General features: G+C 38.6%; 1 protein-coding gene and 1 long non-coding RNA gene across 4 annotated transcripts in view; one reads left to right on the forward strand and one right to left on the reverse strand.

Moving 5' to 3' along the window:
- Positions 1–25087, forward strand: part of LOC121959384 (protein TANC2-like) — a 171403-nt gene that overhangs the window by 23442 nt on the left and 122874 nt on the right. For 2 of the 3 annotated variants that reach the window (XM_042508672.1, XM_042508673.1), the window contains exon 2: positions 4070–4174. In XM_042508672.1, coding sequence (XP_042364606.1) covers positions 4108–4174 — 67 coding nt within the window. In that variant the 5' untranslated portion in view covers positions 4070–4107. Of the gene's footprint in view, positions 1–4069; positions 4175–20267; positions 20586–25087 lie in introns of those variants that run through there. The other variant, XM_042508674.1, reaches the window with a different exon arrangement.
- On the reverse strand, positions 10570–12392 carry LOC121959386. The gene is made up of 3 exons (XR_006106900.1): positions 12210–12392; positions 11661–11712; positions 10570–10955 (listed from the first exon to the last, which is right to left on the reverse strand). It is a non-coding gene; the product is annotated as an uncharacterized LOC121959386 (long non-coding RNA).

Consider the following 25087-nt stretch of genomic DNA (forward strand, 5'->3'; position numbering starts at 1 on the left):
TAAATCAGAGGAGTGGAGAAGTTTTTATGAGCTGTGGAATTATTCACCCCTGTGATGCAGACTGAGCCGGCTACATCGAAATATAAAACACTAAAAATGTCATAACCTTCATTTGCATTGGTCTTGATAGGGACATTTGCTGGCACTGTTATTGACTGGGCAGAGGAATGGCACTTGGTGTCAAATGTTTCATTAGGGTGCACAATCATATCAGACATTAAGATTCCCTGTCACTGCCTCTGTGACCCAAGACAGATATTTATTTATTGAAAAAAAGGGTAGTTAAGTTGGACAGAAATTAAAATGAAAAAACAGGCTAAGTAGGCTTGTAACTGACTCATTTAAAGAAACTCATGCTGAAGTCTAGAGATGCTTTTTATGGTGATTTACTGAACAAAAGACTGGCAACAGGAATAATGAAGAAAAACAAAATGAAACGTGATCTTAACTCGACGTGGCATGACGGTCAGCATTAAATATTGAAGCCAAACTGGCCCTCTTTTTCTAAGGGGTGCCACTGAATGAACAGGTAGATGATGAAAACTCACACACCCCCGTGCAAATTACAACTACCAGAAGTGAAAATGTAACCAAAAGAACGTGCCTGAACAAAATAATAAACAACGGAGATTTAATACACATTCTGGCTTCTACACTTGACTTCCTGACATTTTCCATCAAGGTCAAAGAAAAATGTTCAGGAAAAGACATTGGTAGTCATTTGTTTCTGTGTTTGGCTGCAACCTAAGTCTTGGAAATGAGTTGCAAATTTAGACCAAAAAAAAATCTGAATGGTCGCTGATGGGAAAATTGTTAGAGCATCACCAGTCCGCTTCCTTCAAACAAACAAACGTATCTGGAGTCCTCTCCAAAAAGTCCTCTGAAGTGATATGAGGGTTCTGGCTCTGTCTGGTCTCATTGTTTGGCAGCTACAACAGCTCCCCCCTCAATTTCCACCTGGTATATTTGTTGAATTGACTTCTCTTTCAGTTCTTTCTCTTTTCCATCACACTCAAGCTAAACTCCAAATTGGCAACTGCCAGCACTGCAATCTCGTTGAGATCGACTGTGGACAACTTCACAAAAGGACTGCCATGGACACAGTCTGATTGGAGCAAATTTGTTTTAAAAACTTGTTGTCTATAGGCTGGAGTTGTTGGGAGAATTGATGCTTCAACCTCATTAAAATTAAGGTTCATCTGCAAGTGTTTTGGGTCTACCCCTGATATTGACACTGGGGGCGCCACTAGTCTTATTTGACTTTGGTATGGAGGTAGAATTGTGTGAATATCATTTGTGACAGCAGATTGACAATCCATGTATAAATGTGCAATTTTTAAATATGAAAAACCTTCCACAAATACAGAAGAAGATATGTAGATTCAAAAAATATTTAGCAAATAAAAATGGAACTGCGAATATATATTTTTTTGTTAATACTTTGAAAAAGCATTCATGGAGAATTTAGAATTTATAAATAAAAACTCGATTCACACATGCCTGTTGGAAAGTTGAAAATGAAAGGAAGATATTCACATTAATTTGCTAATTAATTTATTTTTTAACAGATCATATTTTCTATTTGTGGAATTTTTGTTGCATTTGGAGATTCATTTCACAAAGTAAAGCCAAAGATGGATGTTGTATGATTCAGTTTCATCCCCTGACTATAATATCATGTGCTGCCTCATTGTTATTGCCATTTCCCCGGTGTCCCTGGCCGTGTGTGTAGTATTATGATCCTGGAAGCCTTTTAGACCCCCTCTCAAGGTCAGGGGGGATTGTGAAAAACATTAGTTAAGCAGGGTTGGGGGAGGGGAGGGGAGCTTTTTGAGAGCTTTTTCATGTCCTTCTCTTTGAGGTTTTTTTTTTTAATTGTTTGTGTCCAGAGCAGGCTCCTCAGCTGGAGTTTGTCTGTGGGGCTTTGCTGAGTCACTCCCACCTAATGGACAACATCTGCTACCATGCTTTTTACTACTCACAGCAGACAGATGTGGGCCCGTATGAGGGTGGAAGGGGGAGGCGGAGGGTAGGAATTAGTGGGACGGAGGACGTTGAAAACAAGAGATGAAGACAATGTTGTGCTTTAAGGTGTACTTATCTGTTGACATTATAACCTCCACCCTCTGTTCCTTTACTGATAATGTACGGTGCATTGTTTGTATTATCTGTGCCAAACTGCTGGTCTATCTGCGCTATATACGGGATGTGGCCTTGACCTTGATTTTTTTTTTCTTTAATTGCAGAAATGTGAGTGTTTTACTGTCTTCATCACCACAAACAGCCAATTTATGTCACCAGAAGATATTTTTAGCTGTTAGCTGGTTACCTGCGGCAACAGGGTTATGTATATGGTACAATTTGTATGTTTATCAGCAGGATTATGGAAAAGCTGTTCAGCCAGTGTTCATGAAACTTGGGGTTGTAACATAGGTCAAGGAAGTGGCCATTCAATTTTGGAGTGAATTTGAATCACAAACATAAATTATTATGCCACAATGACAATAACTATGGCCAGAGGTATCGTGTTTTGGGGGTGCTGTCCATTAGCCCAATCTCATGAATGTGATTTCGGAAGAATGAGGGAATTTTTTCAAATTTGGCACAAATTCCCACTTGGATTTAAAGATTTAGATTTTGGTGGTCAAAGGTAAAGGTCACTTTGACCTCTTCTTTCGCATTCCTCTGAATGTGATATCTCAGAAATGCCTCAAGGAGTTCTCTTTAAATTAGGCACAAACAGTCACCTGAACTCAAGGATGCTATGATAAGGATTTCGTCAAGGCCACTGTGACCTTGCATTTCACTCATTCTTGTGAATGCAGTGTTTCAGTGTCTTAAGGGAGTTTCCTCAATTTGGGACAAATGGTCACTGATTAGAATTTGATGTGACCTTGCGTCCATCTTGTTCTTGTGAGCGAACGCAATATCTCAAGAAGGCCTAGAAGGAGTTTCTTCATATTTGGCACAAAAGTCTGTCTCGGCTTAATATTGAGCTGACTGAAATTTGGTGGTCAGTAGTCAAGGTCACTGTGACCTCTTCTGTCTCATTCCTGTTATTGCAATATCTGAAGAAGGCCTTTAGGGAGTTTCCTCAGTTTGGCACCAACATCCACTTGGAATCAGGAATGAACTGATGATAAAATGGATGTCAAAGGAAATTGTGACCTCATACCATGTTTTTGGCCATAACTCAAGAATTCATTTGCTAATTGTGACAAAATGTCACACAGATGTCTAGTAGAATAAAATGATGAATTGGTGACATTTTGGATGCAAAAAAGGTCCAAGGTGAACTTTACTGTGACACCATAATGTTCTGCAAAGACACTTATCTGGTCATTTGTTAACACCATACTGCAACTTGACCTCAAGATGATAATTCTAGTTCTATAGACCCTTAAATCTTTCCTCTTGTCTTAGTACATTTGTTGAAGATAGTGATACAGCCTCGGGATAAACATATTTTTTTTTGTGCTTTACCTCTATAGCTATATATTTAGTTGAGCTGCCTCTAAAATTTGCTCTGTATTTATTCCGAAGACACTTTAACGCAACAGTTGGAATGTATAAAACCATTCAGGCGCTCTTACAGCACTGGGAATGAAGTCAAGTTTGAGCCAAAACTTGTAAAACAACACAATGAAATCACATTCATAACTTTTTCAATATGTTTTCATATCACAGCTTTTTATCAGTACGCATATAAATATGTTTATAAATTTGGCTTAGTAGGATGTTTTGCTTTTCCCTCAATTTTTATTATAATCCAGATCATATTTTGATGGAATCTTCTTGGATTGATGATTTAAATTATGGATGAGTAACCCAGTTAATAACTTTTGATAGAGAGGATAGAATCACAAGTTTGGAAGGAAAAGGCAGTAAAAGACCTTGTACTTTGCTGTATTCTGCATGTTTTATGGTGTTGCTCTGTTTTCTCTGATAATGCCTTTAACTACTGAATCCTGTTGTAAACAGTGCCAGTTAGCTCTCACAGCAGACAGTTGGTCATACTGCAAGTGCTCTCAGAAATATTCATATTTATTGTCTCTTCTTTCCCCAACAGATTTCTCTGTAGTCTAGTCCAGGGCATCTGCTGCAGTCATGTTTAGGAACAGCTTGAAGATGTTGCTGACGGGAGGGAAGGCGAACCGCAAGAGTCGCAGCAGTGGTGAGTGTGTCTTCTGATGCCAGCCACAAACAATGACACATCTGCCTGTCAGTGCACACAAGGTGTTGACTAGTTCTGTGGGTGTATTTTAGGAAGCAGGAACATGCAGCACAGAAGCTGGAATGTATTTTGGTGCTTAAAGAGTAATCTATGACTGTTGAAGACCCCTGAAAACCTGTTTTCTGCTTAAAATAGATCCAAACCAGCTCATCAGTTCTGCAGCTTGAATAGCTTTACCTCCTGTTGTGAGGACTGAACACCGCTGGCACTTAAAATACACTTTGGACATGCAGTGTCATGTACTGTGAAGATTTTTATTTCCATTGTACATTTGCACCCATTTGCTGATAGTTCAGCTGTGCTTGGGAGCACAAGCCAACCAAACTCTCCTCACATCACGTTCAGTAGTTTTGTAGCACCTGCTTAATGTAGCTTTCACTGTTGTTTTGTAGCTGGAGGTTTGTTTCACTACGTGTCTCTTCCGTCTCTTCATTTAACATACAGGAACCCCGCTGTTTAACGATAGCTTCCCTTTGCCATGCCATCAGAGCTGTAATAAAAAGCACAATATTAATCTATATGCAAAGTGAACTCAACAGTTTCCAGCAATTCTTCCACAGCAAAAGCTTCTGAGCTGAAAACCACTTTTTGCAGGTTTGGTGAAGCTCAAGGTCAAGTTAAACATTGTTATTGTGATTATGTTCCAACATGGTTCTATCATGTATATTGAGGACTTATTACACCCATTTTCAGTTTATACCTGTGTTTTAGACTTCTAAAAGACAGGTTTATATGCGTTAATGGTCAAAAAACACTTTCTTTGTTGGAACAACTGCTTTAATCATGCTCTGTCTGAGATGCACTGTTTTAAAGCTGTTCTTTTTAAGCCCTGCTTACCGAAAGAGCCAAGGCTGCTCATTTCAAGGGTCTTCTGTATCAAGCTTCTCTGCACAGTGCAGCCAGGGAATGATTGTAATGGAGAATTCCAACGCTTTCTACACTGAAAAATCACCAATAAAAGCTTCTTAACCATAAACTTCACAACTAACATGTGTTAGCAGGAATATCACTAAAAATCTTGGAGAAATTATCAATATCGGCAACTATGGTTACATGATTTTAGCATGTAGGTAAATGTATCAGTGTAGGGTTGTTGATGTAAACACTTGAAGTAGCTTACCCCATCAGATACCCCCCCCCAGTCAGGTGAAATAACTATTAAAAACACAGCATTCATGTTACTTTGAGGCTCTTGGAAAAAACACATAAAATCTTTTGTTCCTACACATGCATTATTGTCGCTCAAGCCTTAAACAGCTCTCACTTAGAGGAACAGGGCCTTTGGTGTGGTAGATGATCTCAGCCAACAAGCAACACTTAGGAGGGCTAGCAGTGCCCATTTTGTAGCAGTGCCCTTATCTAAATCTAATAAGTTTCAGGTTATTGCCAAGGCAATGCAACAACCTCGACTCTCTCAACTGTGTCCCCAGAATAGGGTCTCTATTATGTGCTTTCTGAGGGCTCCTGTCAAGTAACCCACTCGATTTGCACAGATTTATTCATTTTTGTAAAGCTTGAAATATTCTACAGAATCACTATCTCAACTTCAGAGGATGCATTTAAGAGAAAACCGTTTGAACCTTTTTTTGCAGTGGTTTGGGAGGCTATGCGGGTGTATTGATAAAATAAAAAAACAAAAAATAGCTCAAATCGTTTAGAAAGATGTTTTGCAGAAAGTCAGTGTGTGGCACCTTACTAATTATCATATCATGATTTAAAAAAAGGTTTTTTTTTTCAGAGAATAGGTCATCAAAAAGCCTTTTATTATCTATCAGCTGCTTGCTGAATAAAACTTGCTGTCCTAAAGCTTTTGAAGCTACTTCAGTAGCATATATATTGTTATTGTAGGTGAATCACATTTTTCTAACAGCTGACTCGCATCATTAGAAATATTACCACAAAAAAATAAAATTGTATTGCAGTTTTCTACAAAAGTTGGTGAAAAGTCATTTTGGGCAGCAATATCAACACCAAACTCCTGCTTTTATATTCAGTGTAAAGGAAATTCAGAGATTTCTTTCAAAACATTTTATATATGTTGACAAAATTAACTCTGAAAACATATAAAAAGTCTAATTTCTATAAATCACTGAATTTTACAGTTAGACCCTTCATAGAGTAAAATAGTATGAATTCATAGACGAGCATTATATACACATTGCATCTGTTGATTCATTCACTTTCATTGTGATGTCCTTGAACTGAACCTGCCTCCTCTCTGTCTTCAGTGTGTTTGTGTATCTATGTGTGAAGTAGAGAGGAGTCCAGGCAGTAGTGCATGACTGGAGTACTCTCCAGTGTTTTTGTATCTGTTGCTGTCACTTTGCAGGAACCTGCTCCTCCCAGCAGACAAGTGCTGATCTTACAATGTGGCTACTCCACTGAAACATCTGTATCCTGCTGTTTGCTGTAGTTTGTAGTACATGTACACGCTCAAATAGACACACACACACACACACACACATAACCTTTTAATACACTTGCTTACGGACATGTTTTCTCTTAGCTCTCCTCCCAGCCGTTCAAGGACATCTAGAGGACTGGTTTTAGCAATCCTGACTTATCAGCTCACGACAGACAGGGAGCGCTAGAAAGCTGCATCCCTCTCCTGCTGCTGTGGGAGGAGCACTTGGCTCAAAGACAGGACTTGCCACTCTAAAAACGGCCCCTATGTGTGGAAGCGCTGGCTGCTGAAATTGGTCTTTAGTTCAAGTGTGAGATTGCGAGATAAGAAGAGCGTCCGCTGTGTTTGATGCAGCTTCAAGTGAGCTTCTGGCTTCAGGAATGCCGGAGCTCTTAGGGGGAATATACCCTCTAATCTGCAGACAACAGATGAGCCAGCTGTCCCTTGATCTGCACTGGAGACTCTGTGTGAGCCCCAAGTTACTAAGCTGTTGAATGGCATTTTTTTAATTGAATAACACAGATTAGCTGCTCTGATTGTGGTGATGCTCAGTTGTATAAATCTCTATCATGGACACACTCAGTGAATGGGCTGTTATTTCTCTGGAACCTACATTGTGTAGCGTGTTTTCTCCTCGGACTGCTATTTTTAACGATATAACAGGGTAATATAATAACCTACTAAGACGCCACTTCACAGTTTTGTCCTTTGAGACTCATTTTCACACCTGCAGTTTTTTCATTTGTTTCTGAACCAAGGACAAACAAGATGCTGCGTAGCCTTTTAGCTCTGATCTGGGTTCTGCTCATGAGCTGCAAGTATTAACTTAAATGGACCTACAGCTCACTGATTGGAGTTACAAGCGACTGTCACTGGCATTGTCATTGCCACATGAACCAGTGTGCACTCTCAATAATAAAAAGTGCTGAGAATTAGGGCTGTCAAAATTGCATTTTTTCACTTCAAAAGCAGATGGTTATATTTAGGGTACAAAAACACATGGCAACCAATGTCATACATCAACAAAAGCCGATGCTTAGGATTAGGCAACAAAGGCGCGGATAGTTAGGTGTAGAAAAAAAACGTCACATTCAGACAGGAAGCGTACAATGACCTCCTGATTTTTTTGTGACACATTGCAGGAACTTGTGGAGAATCCAGTGACATGCACAGTTTACGACAACAACAGTTCGATAAGAGCAAGGTAACATAATAAATGAAGTTGCATAAGGTTTCACTGTGATGTGTTCAAAGTCGGCTCAGTAAATGACTATTAGGCAAAGGTAAATAAAACGTTATCATTATGTGTTCAAATGAACCATCAAGAAAAAGAAAAAATAGTTTTTGGCAGGAAACTTGAACAATACAGTTGTTTAGGTGAGAAATATGTTTCCCAGTAATATAAAGTGTACAGCAGAGATGGAATTACAACCTTTTTGACATCCTATCATAAGCTCTAATCATCTTATAATGAATCATGAAAACTACTAATGCAGAGATTTTCAAAGTAAATATTTAAATTTAAAAAACAATAATTTATTGCCTAATCACTAAAAAACATGACTGAAAATGACAGTAAAACCAGTTCTGTTAAAAACGTATTGGCTCCTTGTCTTTCCACCAAATAATAGAAAAGTATCGTGGTGGTAATGATAAGGATTGTTAAAGAGTCTTGATAATGGCATCAGTGTCAATAAAGGATCCCATCCCTAGACATAAACACACACAATGACTGAAATAATAATGAAAATAGGGCAATAATACGATGACATCACGCACATCGAGTAAGACGAGCAGCAATCAATATTCATGGACAAACTTGTATTCTGTCATGTCTGTTGCAAAGTCTAGGCAAGATTTTATGACCCAAAATCACCTAAAATGGCATTTTGAGAATCAGATAGTCAGAATGGACAAACATGCTGTGTTAACCCAACATAAGAGTGAAGGGGAATCAAGTTTCAGAGAGACATGTGCATTTTACTGCACATTTATGTTCTGTCTTTCCTGGAAAACCGACATTATATCACCAGTTTTGTCCTCAGACACTATCATTAATAGTTGAGTCAGTCGGGAACTCACTGCTTGTCCTCTCACATCAACCTCTCTGCCATTTAATCAGACACCTTTTAAGATCTGAAGTGACTGTTAGTGTATAATCTCACACCCTGAGATTCAGGCTGTTAAAACAAAAAAGGAGAAATGTCTCCCAGTTAGTGGCAGTGTTTAGACATCAAATACTCTGCAAGTCTTTTCCTTAAGACACAGATCAGACTTCATGTATTTAAGGCTTTCTGCGCGACAGAGCGGCCCACTGTCTCTGTTGCCTGCAGCAGTTTCATGTAAGCACACTCGCCTGAAAAGCCAAAATGTGAACAAGGAAAGAAAACGTCCCCTCATGGTATCTGATATGACATTGTTTCAGACTTTCTAGCTTGAAATTCGGGGAGATGTTGGTTTCATTTTTGTGGTGTTATGGGTAAAACTTTAACTGCCATGTTCTTCTTGCTCCCATCAGAGGGTCCAGACTTGAAACAAAGTCAACAGCCTGACACTGCAATTACAGTTTATGGCACTGGCTGATTGGAAAATGAGAAATGGGGTTGAAAGGTCAGGTGTCTGGACAGGGAGCTGTAGCATGACTAATAAGCACTGAGAGAGATAGGTTTGAGCGTGGCAGTGGAGCAGACATTCACACAGCCACAGACCAGGAGTTGAAATTTGGATTAATATGATTGAGCTTCTTTTTTTTTTTTTAAACTCACCTAAAAATGGAAAAAAAAAGAGGAAAAAAAGAGGAACCAAATGGGAAATTGAAGTTCTGTAGACTGACAGCAAGTCAGTTTAACCTCATCTTATGTTTTAATTAGCTCCTGAGGTTTTCACAAGGATGTCACAGAAAAACAACTAATTATTTTCAATAATAATCAAGACGGCAACATCCAGCAAATGGACACCAAGAGGCATCTTCTTCTGTAACAATACGAGACTGTGTGTTCCACGTTTTAGTCACTTTTTTATTGGAAAACTGTTAAATACAGTAGTACACAAGCTCAACACACCTTATTTAACCCCTTTTCACTATTTGATGGATCATGGACAATCCTTGCATTCATGTGGTGATCTTTGATGAAGAAAGGCTATCTTAAACAGATAAAGATCTTTACTTTCTTAACAATTCACAATCAGTAGATGGATTTAAAGAAGCATTTTACTGCTTGAAAGATGGTCTTTTCATAAAAATAGGCTGTCTATGCAGCAGAAAGATGCAAATACTTTTAAAATTGGTGCCACATGACCAGAGAAAACAGAGGAAGAGGACTGTGGCTTTTGCTTTTGCTCACAAGGTAGAAAACCAACAACTACCAGAATACACTGCGTTGCACGGGACCAATAAATGCTCCCGCTGGTGGGTGATGTAATGTGAGCTTGCCTGTTTTAATAAGAGAAACAACATTGGAGCCAGAAAGTAACAAACAAATCTTGGTTCATACTTTTTTAAGAACTGCTTAGTTTTGCCGTTTGATCTGAGTTTTTTTTTTTTTTTTTTTTTACAATACAAGAAGCAGTACTGTGCCCACTCTCTATTCACAAACTCTCTAAAATATGTTTCTGAAGACTGTTTGGGTGAGAAATAGGCGATACAGTTGTATAATCTTGGTTTATATTTACATACAAAAGCAGCCCCCGCAGCTGGTTTCACCTACATGTACAAAAATTGGTAGGTACATGAAACATGTCAAGACATACAAAAATGTCTCTTAGACCCATACCCTAAACCCAACAGGAAATTGGCCATTAGGACTTGAATGTGCAATTTTGGTGTATTTTTTGCCATTTCCAGGCGTCTTTTTTTTTTTGTTTTTTTTTTTGATTGTACTAAATCAAGCAGGTTAAATAAACAAAAGTATATTGATCCATTCTACTGCCTTTTAAAAAAGAAAATACCAATAAATCGATTTTTTTCACTTTTAAATCATCTTGCATTAGGCATCTTAAAACCACAGCTGTAAGATTGACCGTAATTTCGCTGCATTGGGTCTGACTGTCGTGTCACTCCTGGTGCCTTAGAGCTCCAACCATGTTTGCTGATCTGATGATCTGTAATTAGATTTCTCCACCACTGTGGAAAATGAGCCATCAATTAGAGTGCTGTGATTACGGGGACCGATTTGATTCCTGTCAAGCACCTGCTGCCTCTCAGAGTCGTTGAGTTACTGGAAACATTTCACGTCTGACTGAAGGGAGGAAGCACGGATGATGTTAAAGGGGTGTGTTCTGGGAGTACTTTTCATGACAGGCCTTTTCACCTTTTTTCTGAAATGGAAAAAGGAGTGTGAAGTTAGGGTACTCATTCCTTAATTCATGCATTAAACTAACGGCTAGTATAATTGTCCTCGGTAATAAAACAAGAACAGGTTGACGAGTGCCTTCTCTAATCTACAGAGATCAGTTTGGATCAGTCAATGGATTTGTAAAACCACATAACAGGGCATCATCAGCCCAACATGGACAAATAGCATTGTGATAATTAAATCAGTCAGATTGTAATGAACATAGACCTTGGTTGCTTTCACATTTAAAGGTCCAGTGTATAGGATTTAGGAGCATCTATTGGCATAAATGGAGAAAAAAATATTTAAAACTACACTGTAAAATGTTTGACTGTGATATTTCACAATCAGTTTCACAATCAAGTTTCCATATAATTTTACATTAATATATTTTGAAATTTTACAGTTACACCCTGTAAAATCCTGGAAATAATCATAGTTTATTTGTATCATTTTTATTGTATTGTATTGTTTTTAAAGTAATTTATTGTAAAATATTACAGATAAATTATAAATAAATATTGAATATTACAGATAAATTAAATAAAATAGATTATTTTCATGTTTTCACAGAATGTAACTAATATTTCACAATGTATTCCTGTGATAGTGGTGTAGAGATATAGAGGCACTGTAAAATGTTAGACTCTACATTTACAATAAATGCTAACAATTGTGTTTTCGTTACCTTATATCCGTACACAGAGTGTGTTTTTTTCCACGGAGTCCATCATGTTGTTCTGGAGAAACACAGAACACAGTCAAACGTTGGCTCTAGGGCCATTTTCGTTTTTTGGGTTGGTGACAGTCGTTCTCATACACGCTTGACACATGGGAGAAGTTTCAGTTCTGGCATGAAATCCTTCACGCTGGACCTTTAACATGATGAGGATTAAGTTTTCCTGCTGCAGTCTAGTATTTTGAAAATTAATGTATTGATATTGTGCTAAAATCACAGTTAGATACAAGTAGGGCATTATGTCAGTATTATACCAATATATCCAATTGTAAATGAACTTTTAGGTTCCTTGTAACTAGAGAATGGAATAGTTTGGACAATCCCTCGGTTATATCCAGATCCATTCGTACATCCATGTTCTTTAGTCTATTTTTTTGTATCTATTTCTGACTGATTTCATCTGTTCTGTACTCAGTGTTCTGTAAAATCAAATAAATGCAAAGGGAGTACATACATATGCAGATGCTGCACATTTACATATATATTGCTACTACTTACATGCAAAGCAAGCTATGGAATATCCTGTGAACATCAATGACTGTGCGTAGAAATTAATCATTCCACCTATCAGATAGATGGAGGAGGCTGCAGGAGGAGCGGCAGCAGCTTAACATGAGCTGATTCTGGCCCATCTCCACAGAGCGACAGATTGGCACCTACTGCTCCACAGAATGTCCTCTTCCGTCCTGTATTAATGAACCCAGGGAGAAAAAAAATGAATGGAGGGATTTTAGCGGGCCAGGTTTTGATAACATGCGGGAACTCCTGCAGAGAGATATCATATTTAGCCCTTCAGTTTCCCCATTCACTACATATTACAAGATGTGTAATTCAACCCAAATATGCCTATATATATATATATATATATATATATATATATATATATATATATATATATATATATATATATATATAAAATAGTAAATCATGTTTAAGAAATATTAGAAAATTGTAAAAAAAAAAAAATTAAAAAATTTTTTTAAAAAAAGTCAAATTTCCCACAGTTCCGGGTGCAGTGCTGTAGAATAGTGCTTGAGATCTGTCATCATCATAATAATAATAATAATAATTTTTGAGCTTAAGGGACTTCGGAAATTGCCTTATATATCAAAATAGTTGCAGATAAATTTTCTGTCAGAATCACTTTTTGATTTGTATTCAGCTCAGGTTGGTTAAATTATTTCTGTTGTATCATTCTGCCGCAGATTAATTTGTAACTCCTCTTAATCTCACACTGCATTAGGAATCTCTGTGCGCCTTAATTCCCTTAAAATGTGAACATTAAGACTTTGTGTAAACAGAGTGTAGACGGCAGAGAAGACAATGGATCAGCGGATCAATACGGTGCACAGCTGTCGAGAGGAGCTTTGACCTTTGGTTACTAAGGACAACAGCGTGATGTCTCCAGCCTCTCTGAGCTTCACTGTAATGTGTCATTTCTTCCTTCAGACGTTGACATTTATTTCTGAGGGGCCTTTATGCAGTGGTTGCTAGTGAGCAACTGTGCAGCTCCAGGAAAAGTAAAGTTATGTTTATAAATGCGTAATCTGTTTTCCTCATCAGAGCTGGAGAGATAAAGAACTGTCAGAAAGTGCTTGTTTTCGGCTCTTTGGTTGGCCTCTCGAGGATTTTCTTGTATGTTTTCCTCTCCTCTCCAGAAAGCTCATTATCATTTATTAAGTCTGCAGAGTGGAGCTGGTGTGTGAAGGTTTTGTGAGTGTTGACGTGAAGGGCCATCAGTAGAAAGACCTCATCATTCTCCTTCCAAAACAACAAAAGAACAGGAGAAGTCGCTCCTCCCGTCGGGTCACACACAATGTAACCTGTGTCGACCAGGTGGGCGAGGACTGCCGTCCCGAAACTGCCAACCTCATCAGCGGGCACCTGTGGCCTCGTCACCGTGTAACCATGGCAACAAAGCTGTAGCAAAACGAAAGTGTGCTGAAGGTCAAAGACAATTCAGACGGACCGTCAAGAGGTGGCGGGGGCCTGAGAGACGACTTGCCCGAAGTGTCAGCGCTGGCACTCTCCTATCTTGTGGAGTGTGGGAGGCACTTATGGGGCCCGTCATTATGGTTCAGTGGCACCACTTGATGCACATACCGCCCTTGTCACGGCCACCCGTGTGCCGCTGGTGAATTACCTCGTTTGAGTCCTCCAGGCTCAAGAATGTGACAGCCTGAAACCTCTCCTACAATCCGCTCTGAGAGCCGTCGTGAGGCCAGCGAGGTGGCGGAAATCAATATCATGACATTAAAGAGGAACTTTACTTTAAATGTACCTTTTTAGGGGTTAAATAGGTTTTATATTAGAATTATATGTACAGTCACTTTATGTTATTCTGTTGCCCGTCATCAGTGTTCATTGCAATGGCGGGTTTTTAGTCCTCTTCATTACGTTAACATGATCTGTGACGTTGCTGTACTCGACACCCTCGCTGTACATTCATGTTCACCCCATCATGACATACAATGATAGAATCAATGCTTGCTGAAGTGGAGAGTTTTTTGTGTTCTTCCTGACCACCACAGATTGTAAAATTACAGGTGGGTCAGTGAATATTTATACAACCATACATAGCTACACATGTAACTCTCATTTGGAGAAAATCGGTAAGAACAAAAAAAACATAAAGTGGATACAAGCATCCTGAGAATGTTGCTGATATTAACATATTTTTAATACCAAAAATACATGCATTAAATGTTTTTATGTGATCACAGTTTTTTTTTAATTGGCATTCATTGTACAGCACGTATCCATGAACAGGTCGTTCCTGAAATGAGCATTACAGTCAATGTCTAAAAGTCAGCATTGCTAAAATAAGATGAAATAGAAAACAAAATAAAACAATACCCCCATGGCATCCAGACCACCGACTTCTGTCAAAATACTCTTTTCAAATTCACTTCAGAGACTGAGCTCCACGTCTCTACTGTTGTCTCCTTCGCCCCATGTACTCAGGCTGCCTACAGCTCTTAGTATTAATATTAAGTGGGGTGGCTTCCAGGGCGTGGCAACCATTTTTTTTGCTGTTAGCCCAGCTAATAGCACTTTCTTTTTGATCAGTGTCAATTCCAGTTTTGACAGATAATTTAGGATGAGTAAAGCTGGTGATTGGGGCACATTGAGCTCAGAATATTTAGGAAACCGTGCACCATATGTGTTCAGTACAGTGCATATGAATCACTTTATTTCCATCGAAAACATTCAGATATGTGTCGCGACATGAGTCTCTTTCACAGTGGACATTTTGACATATCACAGCGGGAAAAGCCCAATAATGAAATGAAAGATGGCTGAATTCCATTTAGCTGCTTCGCTGTCATGGTCCTGGTATTGTGCATGCTTTCACACTGTCATGGCGTTCTTTCCCTACTACGACAAGTCAAAATGTCTGCTCATTAAAAGACCTTTTATATTTATGTATTTGTTTTTTTCTCTTCTCTTATGTCACCTGTCCTTACACACCACACACGGTACTTTGAAGACAGCTTTAAAGACAGTGCTGTAATTGCTGAATTAAAAAAAATACAATACTGTCAAGTGTCATTCTTAGCTGTAATAGCTGGCACTCACTGCTGCCAGTGGTACTCAGCGGCACGCTGTTCCTTTTGTATCACCATCATTGCAATAATCACGGTGAAGCACATCCTCTTATGCTTTTTTCCTTTGGTTATAGTACACTCTGATGTGTCAAAGATGGCGTGAATCATGTCTCCGCTTGTCAAACCACCTTCTGTATTCAGCGGTTTCTGGTTTGATTGTCGTCACGAATCTGTATGAAAGGGCCTGCTGCGTGTCGAAAAATCAGTACAGTTCATGTTCCATCAGACGGGCCACAGCGGGGTCTTGAATATCCCACTGACTCTGAAATCGCCGGCGGTTTTGACGGCTGTTCTTGCAAGTAAATTATTTCGCTTTGTGGAAGCACAGTGACATTTAAATGGAGGCCGGCACAAGAGTCCGCTGCTGTGTCTCTCCCATGCAGCTCTTTTGTGAGAAGGGAAGCGTGCATTCCAGTTGGAGCAGTAGGGAGTGGGCAGCACGGTGCGTGGGTAAAGAAGCATTGGTCTAACCTCTCCTCCGCTCTCTGATCACAACGTCAATAGTGGGAAGTCTCACTCCTGTTCACTCTGTCTCGGTGTGTCCCTTCCCTTTGCTCTGCTTATATGGCCTTTTCCTCTTTTTCGTTTCCTTTTTAGTGAGTTTCCTACACGCAGGAGGCTCTTACCGTGAGGGCGTTTTGTTGCATCCTTCCTTCAGTCTGATAATTTATGCTGGATCTGTGTCAACTCTCTACTCCATGTTAATGTTGACAGCTTGATTAAAGGGACGTGTTCACGGCTGAGGCGTGACTGATATTTAGCAGTTGGAGTTACTGTGACCTAGATATGGTGTCTTTTCTTAGGTGGCAAGTGAGCGGGGATAATGTAGGCAGATTTTTATGGTCACGGAAAACGATAGGCCTCGAATATGGTGGGACCATTCGTGCATGCATTTGCTGCGTTTTAAGAGATAGCTCAACTTGTAAATTGCTGTGAGCAGTGTCATATTGGAGCAAAGCACACAACTTTTGTTTGTTTTTTTAGGATCCAAAAAAGTGAGCGAAAATGAGAGTTAACCCCTTGAAACCTGGAGCGACATCACTTTTCTTGTTCTGCTCTCAGAAGCCTTTCATGAGTGTTAAAATCTTTGAACTCCAAGCAAATTGCTGTCGTTTCTTTCGAAAACATGGGGTGAAAAAAAGCAATTAGTAACTTGGTAAGAAATGTTCCACAAATTGCAATAATTTTGTACATTTAGAAAATGATTTTAAAAAGGCAAGGGAAAAAATGTCTAGAGAAAAACAAAAGGAAAGAAATATCTAATTAATAATTACACATTCATGTTGCAAGCACTTTCATTTCTTCTATCATTGATCATTGCCCACAAAGATTTACTTTTATTTAAAACTTGTTTTCTGATCATCAGAATTCTTGCTTGTTAATTTTCTTTTGATTAACTAATTTCTTCTGCTTATAGATATATAGAATATAGATTATAGTTAACTCATCTAGACATGGTATCTGCTAAGATAAGATGATACTTTATTGTCCCTTTTTACAGAAATTTGCCTTGCATTCTTCAGCTCTCTAAAAAGAAAAATCTGTTGCCTGAAGCACCTGCTCTTGTGTTTCATATGAACATGCAGAGAAGTATTGCCGAGGTGTTCTCATGCTTTCATGTAATGTTGTTACCATCTGCACTCAGGGACAATGTTGCATTTACTAAACCTGATTGTATTCAGAAATGAAAACCTCAGAAATGAGAACCATTAGTCAGATCCTGAAAAATTAATACGGATGTAAAAATTAATTACGGGACTGAATAAAAGCTTGAAAGCAATCAGAGCACCATACCTCTGCCAAGGTACAGCTGTCCTCCAAATGTTTAATATTTTGATAATCAAAAGTCCACATGTCATTCAAATCTCTAACCGGGCTTCGCTAACTAACAGAGGAACAAAAACTTATCCTCATCTGTGGAGGTAATAACGTCACACATACAGAGTCTTTGCATTTATGTTGTGTTTTGGTTGCCCCAAAAACTTTGGTACATGATGGTGTTGTCAATTTTAAAGAGGTATTACCAAGAAATAATGACCAATATTGGTGCATATTAAGTAATGGTCGACTGATTTTGGTTTTTCAGGGTCGATACCGATACTGATACCGATTTTGGTACTTACTGAGACCGATAACTGATATTTGGAACCGACAGCATTTACAATGAAAATGAAAATCTTTTAGTCAATATTTAGAATTGGGAATACAACAAACTCCAACACAAAACTTTGTTAAAATGTCTTTAGCAAATGTTGAATAAAAACTGAATCTTTCAACGTCATATACAGCAAGTTCCCAACAACTTCTCGTTTAAAGTCAATTAAAAATATTGGCCCCAATAAATGGCCAGGCTCATAATCTGTTGACCCCTTATTTTAAGTAAAAATTGGCACAACAAAATATATTTAGGACCTTGTTTTAGAAGTTATGTTAGATAAGATATAGTGCCATTTGTTCAGGTAACACTTCATGTTGGTCCAGCTTGAATCCCAAGGGACATCCTTCTGTTTTTGATGTACAGGAAATCACATACGCTTTACACGTAATTGATATTTTCGAGGTTTGTTCGTGAGCATCTCTGCAGACGTCCATGAACTGCTCCCTTCCTCTACGTACTAGAACTCCAGACAATTCCATGAGTCTTGACATGAATTTCAGCTGTGACTCCCTGAAGGCTTTGAGCCCCCTGGTGTATTATTTCTCTGTGATATTGGAGCTGTAAAGATGTCGCCTATATCAAGTATCCATATAGAGAAGCATGTAGACTTTAACTGTCTCTTCTGCACGACTGAAATAGAATAAAGTGAAGAGGGAACTGGAGATCTGATGTACTGAATGTGGACTTCACTTCTCTTTCAAACTGCAAGTTACGGAAACCTTTTATACTGTATAATTTTTAAAAAATGCATATGATCAATACTGCAAATTAAATTTCATTTATATCCTATATATGAAACTCTAGGCCTATATTTGTGGTCAACATTGCATTATATATATTTGTAGGAGGCATAATCACAGATTCATCTTGTTTCTATGTGAATAGATTCAGTTAAATTTATTAATCAAAAAGACTCAACTTTTCAGTAAACTTGAATAGTGTTACCAGTAAAAAATTACCACTTATGGGCATTTTCACAGTATTAAGATATTACATTAGAAGTATATGTGACATTACTCAATAATCTTTAAATATAATCATGTCATCTGAAAATGGCTTATTGAGGCCAGTTTTGGTCATGATGACAAACTGCCAATGAGTCACATCTTACAATGATGCAGAAAATTTCAATGTGCTGAATCCAGGACATCCTGAGATTTTTTTTTAATGTGATAAGCTTAAAACAATATTATTTGTGTGAAAGTGACGTGGGAGTTTGGACAATTTTGTCCACTAGGTGACTGTTTTTTCCTTAACAACTATGAGCTGTCTGCTACCCTTTGAAACCTGGACTGACATGACTTTTCTTGTGCTGCTTCTAGACACCTTTGACAAGTATTTATGAATTATTTTTAAAAAGAAAGGCAAAATGTCTCGGAGAAAAAGAAAAAACCTAGTGAAAAAAATATATTTCAAACTATCATACTCACATGTTTTAAATTATGTCACTGAAATATTAAATAGTTTTAAGCATGTTTTTCTTTTCTTTTCTTTTTATCTATTTTTTTTTAAAATTAATTTTCAGGTAATTTTATTGTACTTTTTTTTTTTTTTTTACTAATTTCTTGCTTAATTTTGGGTGATTTCACCCAATCCAATGAAATTCATCCAATTTGCTCAGGTTTCAAAGGGCTAATCTGGAGAAATACCATTTTCACGCCAAAATTAGCATGTCTATGTGTGGGGTTTGACATGGTAAACCTTGCAAAGTATACCAACATGTTCCTTTCCCATTGCCGGTAAACTATAACTGTGTATACAGCGCTGTGTACAGTAGATGAGCCATGTTCAGCTTCACAGATACACTGGAAAATAGGGTAACAGTAGCAGCATGGAGGCCAGTGAAAACTCTTTTTCTCTTATTCGGTCTTTGTGACTTAGAAGTTACTGACAGAGGTGCGCCATTGCATCACACTGGAAAAGTGGAAAAAATTAGTGTCTCCATCCAAGGCCTGCAGGGAGAACCTGACTTTGAAGCCAGTTGCCATATAGTGGCCAAAGAGTGTATATAGACAGTGACATGATGATGAAAGACAAAAAGACAAAAACAGTTGTCACTGTAGCTGGCAAAATAATTGGAAGAAGGCATTCACCTCCCACAGCTTGTTTATATTTAAACATTATCAAAGATGCTTTAATTGGTATTTTTATATTAACAATGCATCAACTGATTATGAATAATGTGGAAAAGGTTCCTTGTAATGATGATGAATGTCTCAGCAGTTGCTCTCAGTTCTGCGCAATGTATTCCTCTTTCAGTTCATTGTTTTGATTTTACGTCCTGCAGCTTTACCAGCCCGTCCTTCTGCTTGTTCAAGGCTGGAATATCACACTGGAGTATCACGTTGTTATGCCGCATCATAGTTCTGTATATAAAGTATGATGGAGGACAGAGTTGTCTCACCTTTAAGCCATCAGCGGAGGCATAGGCAACTGTTTGGTAAGATGTTCGCAACGTAAAGTTTGTATTTACAGCATGTTTTTGCTGCCCCCGAGTGGCCAAAAAATGAGTAAAAGCAGCCCCACAATCGTCTGTTTTTCTCAATGTAAAAACAAGTAAGCTGAGCCTCATTAGCACACGTGTAAGCAGAAAGAGCAGTCGTTGCCGGTGGCTTTGAAAGAGTTAAGGAATTTTACCCTGGCTGAAAGAGGAGAGAGAGAGAAGGAGGATGAGGGAGAGTTATTGCTGCCAGGGAGCGAGAGGAGGAGGAGGAGGAGGAGGAGGAGGAAGAGAGTGAGAGCAAGCTAGAAAGAGAGAGAGTTGCCGGTCTGCCTGTGTTTGTGTGTGTTTGTGTGTGTGTGCATGTGTGTGCGTGCGGCTCACTGAGTGTATGCGTACTGACACCTGGCGCTCGCCCTCCCTCGCTGCTCACATTGTGGAGAGCTCTCTGCCTGTCTGGGCCATTCTTTACCTCTCTCTCTCTTTTTCTCCCTCTATCCCCCTCTCTTCCCTCTCTCTGTCTTTTGTCCTCTTCTCTCTGGCTTTTCTCCCCGCGTTGTTTTTTTTCCTCCTCGTCCCTTTACAATCTCCTCCTTTTGTTTAGGATTTCCTTTACTATGGTGCAGGATTTTTATTGCCTGGGCGGACGCTGCGCTCGACTGACAAAGGTGAGCCGGATGAATCGAGGAGGATAGATGGATGTGGATGGATGTGAGAATCTCAGCTGTGAATGTTGGGAGTGGTGCAAACGGGCTATTCGTTAATTGTTTCCCCGGATTTTACTGGTTTCACAGTGCAAGTCTGAGCAGCTCTTGCACTGTGTGGGCGTCTCAGTGTGTGTTTTTAAAGGTGAAGGGTTCAAGTATGATTTAAGAGCAGCGTTGAGTGTCTCTGTTATTTCACTGGTGTCAGCAGCATGTGTCAAAACCGCTCTCTCTCCGACTGCTCTGTTGTGGCTGCTGTGCTCAGTGTCACCTTGACCCAGGTATAGTGAGCTCTCTCAGTGTCTTGGCGGCACTTGTGCCACACCTAAAGAACGGACTGTGTGTGTGTGTGTGTGTGTGTGTGTGTGTGTGTGTGTGTGTGTGTGTGTGTGTGGATGTGTATTGGTGCTTAAAATAAATACAGAACTGTAGGGACCATGGTGTCTGACAGATGGCCATTAGGAGAGAAAATAATGTGATAGACAGAAATAAAAGATTGACTGTGACAAAATTATGTCACCTGTCTCTCTTTACCCTCACTCCATCCACCTCTCTCTCGCTCTCTCTCTCTCTCTCTTTTGGGCTAGCTACCAAAAAGGTTTTTTTTTTTTTTAAAGAAAAGACCAAAATATGTCTAAAAAAATGTCAGATACTGAAAGTAATGTTGTTTATTTATAATGTAATCAGGTTTGATTTAAATCAGAATTGTACACAGTATTTTTTGTAATGACTTTTTTTGTTTAGTTAAGATTTTAAATATGGGTCAACTTTGGCTTTATTTGTCAAGGTTTTTGTGGAAAACATGACTTTATTCTTCAAAGCAAGGTATCTTTACCCCCAATTCCCCATTTCTCAAAAACTCAATATATTTTTGGATAAAGATCATAATGTGTTTAATGCATTTCAAATACTGAAAATATTCTTGTTTGTTTATTCTTTAGTCAGTTCAGATTTAAATCACAATTTAACACTTTTTTTTAACTTTTAAATTTGAGAGTTCTGCTGAAAAAACATGATTTTATTCATCAAAGCAAGCCATTTAAGCAAGGTAGTAAAGTATTGTGGTTTTGGTTCTGAAACTTAGGTTTTGTAGGGGAGATGGAATAAAAAAACAAAAAAACAACACCCCCTCCTCTCTGCTCATCTCACATGAACATCTCTCTCCGCCAATTTGTGCTCTTTTCAGAACAACGCATTTATTGTCTGGCTATTTATTGTTCTTTTTTTTTGTCAGGTTCCCAAAGTTGGTGCCAAGCGCTTTGTAACATTCGTAGACTTTAAATCAGATATTTCATGATTTAAAATCATAATTTTGGAAAGGATATCTCTCCAACTTATAATGATTAATAATTAATAATAATTGGTTGGTTTTGTAGGTTTTCCCATTAATTATTCTGTTATGATGACAATGTACTCATTGAGTTGATTGCTGAGATCTGGGAATACAACTATGTTGCTAAAAATCAGAAGTCAGAAGGGGCACAAAACAAGAGCAATGAGACGTGCATCTCTGATTTTATTTAGACAGTGCAAGAGACAGAAAACACCTTGGCACCACCATGTTGTTTCTACAGCAGCCCAGAATGGACAAACCAAACACTGGCTCTAGTTATGGCCATTCATGTTTTCGCAATTTTCCGTCGGCCATCACAGTTCTCCCACATGCTCTCCTACATTCACTCAGGAGAAATCTCAGTTTTTCAGTTTTTTTTTTCAACATTTTTTGTTACAATTGGGTTGCGAAAGCCGAAAGATGATCTTTTTCCCCAATCACATGAAAAAAAGAACATGGCCAATTCTCATTATTAACGGGCTTATATTTTGCACTTTTGATTGAAAAAATGTATTTGAAACATTAATTAGAAATCTAGATAGTTGCCATTTAATTTGCGACTAATTCATCGAATTGGAAAAATTGATACCACATAGTATCGCAATATTTTTGTGTGGTAATATCGTATTGTTACAGGTATGCCAATCACATATGTTTTTATTATATTAATAATAATATCACAAATACAAATGTAACTTTTGGTAGCCTACTTGGATTATATTATCAATAGTTTTTTCAATCCAGGACGTGTTTTGCTGCTTTAAAAATGACTGAAGGCAGAAAAAAAGTGAAAACTTTATCCTAGCAGATAATGAAGATGTTGATAAAGTTTTCCTTTTGGAATAATATTTGTAGTTGAAAAAATGTATTAAATCGCAGTATATCACAACATATTTCATCATAGTACTCAACATACCGCAACACATTTAAAATAACGATAATATTCTATCACGACTTATCATAATAATACTTTACCTTCAGACCTCAGGCCTATCATTTCATGTGTGCTGTGATGGATGTTTACATCCGTCGTTTTGGTAATGATATTACAGTTTAAAGTATCGCATCATATTGAAACACGTTGCTGTGTGACGCCCATTAATGAGCCTGTTGTTGCATTTCATAAAAACATCAGAATATCTCCTGATGTTAGTGGGAGAAATGAGGATAAAACATAGCAGAAATGCTGCAGAGATAAATGTCACACTCTTAAATCTTGCTGTTATGGTTTCAGTAACATTAGAGACCTGTTTTGGTATTAGAAATCAGGTGTCTTATCGGTATTATATTGAACATTTTCTAAAGATACCCTGCTCACTCGTCATCCACTTCCTCTGTCGCTCTTGTTCCTTTTCTCTCTCCCCCTCACTCTGTCATCACTTCACTTACTGTAACTCTCTCCTTCTTCCTCGCACACTCGGTTACTCTCTCTCCCACCCACTCAGATATTTCTGGAGAACAAAAGGAGAGAGAAGAGAGAGGGGGATGAAACAGTGGAGCGGGGAACGGTTAATGTACCAGCCTTACGTAGGCTAATGACTCCTCGGCGCTCCCTCCCCTCCCGTCCTCCTCCTTTCTCTCAAGTCCTTCGTATCCACACCATCTCATAACCAAACTTGTTCTCCTCGCTCCTTTCAGGTTTCTCCCACCTTAGAGTCATTTCCCTCTTCATCTTTGTCTCCCCCGTTCATCACTGCTGCTTTTGTTCCATCTCTTCTCATCAATCCATCCACAGCCTCTTTTTTTTCAACCTCCTTTCTTTTCATTTCTTCTGGAGTGGTTATTTTCTTACACCCCCTCATCTTCCTTTTTTGTCAAGTCCCACTCATTCCACCCATTCATCATCCGTTTATTCTCATTATTACAGGTGCTAAACATTTGCCATCCCTAGTTCTCGCTCTGCCTTTCATTTTTTTTCCAACTTCTATTCAGTTTTTGTCATGATTTATCTGTCTTTTTTCTCCTACTGTACCACTCGCTGACAGATAGCTGTGTAGAACCCCAGTCAGGGACACTCAACCTGCTTTGCTAGAGGGACAATTTTGCAAAATGACTGGAGGTCAGGGGCCAGCTGCAGCAGGCCAATACATGTTTCTAGGATTTTAGGATATATCTTGGAATTAAGGACATTAGTAGGATTTTAGCACATTTCTTGGATCTTAGGACATTTCTACAATTTTATCGAGTTTGCAGGAATTACCAGATTTTTTTAGGACGTTTATCGGTTTATATTCCATTTCTAGTGTTTAAGAACATTTCTAGGATTTTATCATGTTTGTAGGATTTTAGTCTAATTCTTATTTTAGGACATTTTTCGGGTTTTAGATTTTACAATGTTTCTCTGATTTTACGCCGTTTCTCTGATTTTAAGATGTTTCCTGGATTTTAGGACATTTCGAGGATAATAGGGCGCTTCTGGGACTTTTGGACATATGTAGGATTTCAGGACATTTCTAGATTTTGGCAAGTTCCTAGGATTTTAGGACATATCTCAGATTGAATTCTCGGATGCTTCTAGGATTTTACAACATCGGGGGTTGGATAGGACCTCTGTCTGGGGATGTGGGGGATCCTCCACTGGCACTTTTTTTTGATAAAGTTCTCTTTTGATGTTTTTTATGCACTCTGGCACCTTATGTATACTTAAAGTACAAAAACAATTCCCAGTGGGAATCACTTTATTTTTATTGTGAATTAGAAAATGTTGGGGGTCCACCCTGCACACTGTTAGGGTCCAAATTTGGCAGAATTTGGCACATTTGGAGTATCGCTGCCCCAAATCCTGCATAAACCAACCAGCCTGCTGAATTGTGCATTAGGCCGTGAGAAATATGAAATAACATGGTCTTGGCCCATTTAAATATTTGATGCCATGCAGGACTTATCAGCCCCCCTTCTGCAGCGGCATCCTGTTGTTTCTGCCAGTTGGGGGAAACTGGGCTTTCATTGTGCTTCTTGATGTGGATGGGCTCATTATTGCTGCTCAACGCTGTGTGCCTTTGAATAGCAGGAAGTGCCCTCGCTAGCTGAGATATACTGAGGGATATTGTGTTGCTTTGCAGCCGCATGATAAACGCAGCAAAACACAATGTTGCATAAGCAAAAAAAAAAAAAAAAGGCGGTTCACTTCACA

Source organism: Plectropomus leopardus, chromosome 19, assembly GCF_008729295.1.
Source record: "Plectropomus leopardus isolate mb chromosome 19, YSFRI_Pleo_2.0, whole genome shotgun sequence".
Lineage (NCBI taxonomy): Eukaryota > Metazoa > Chordata > Actinopteri > Perciformes > Serranidae > Plectropomus > Plectropomus leopardus.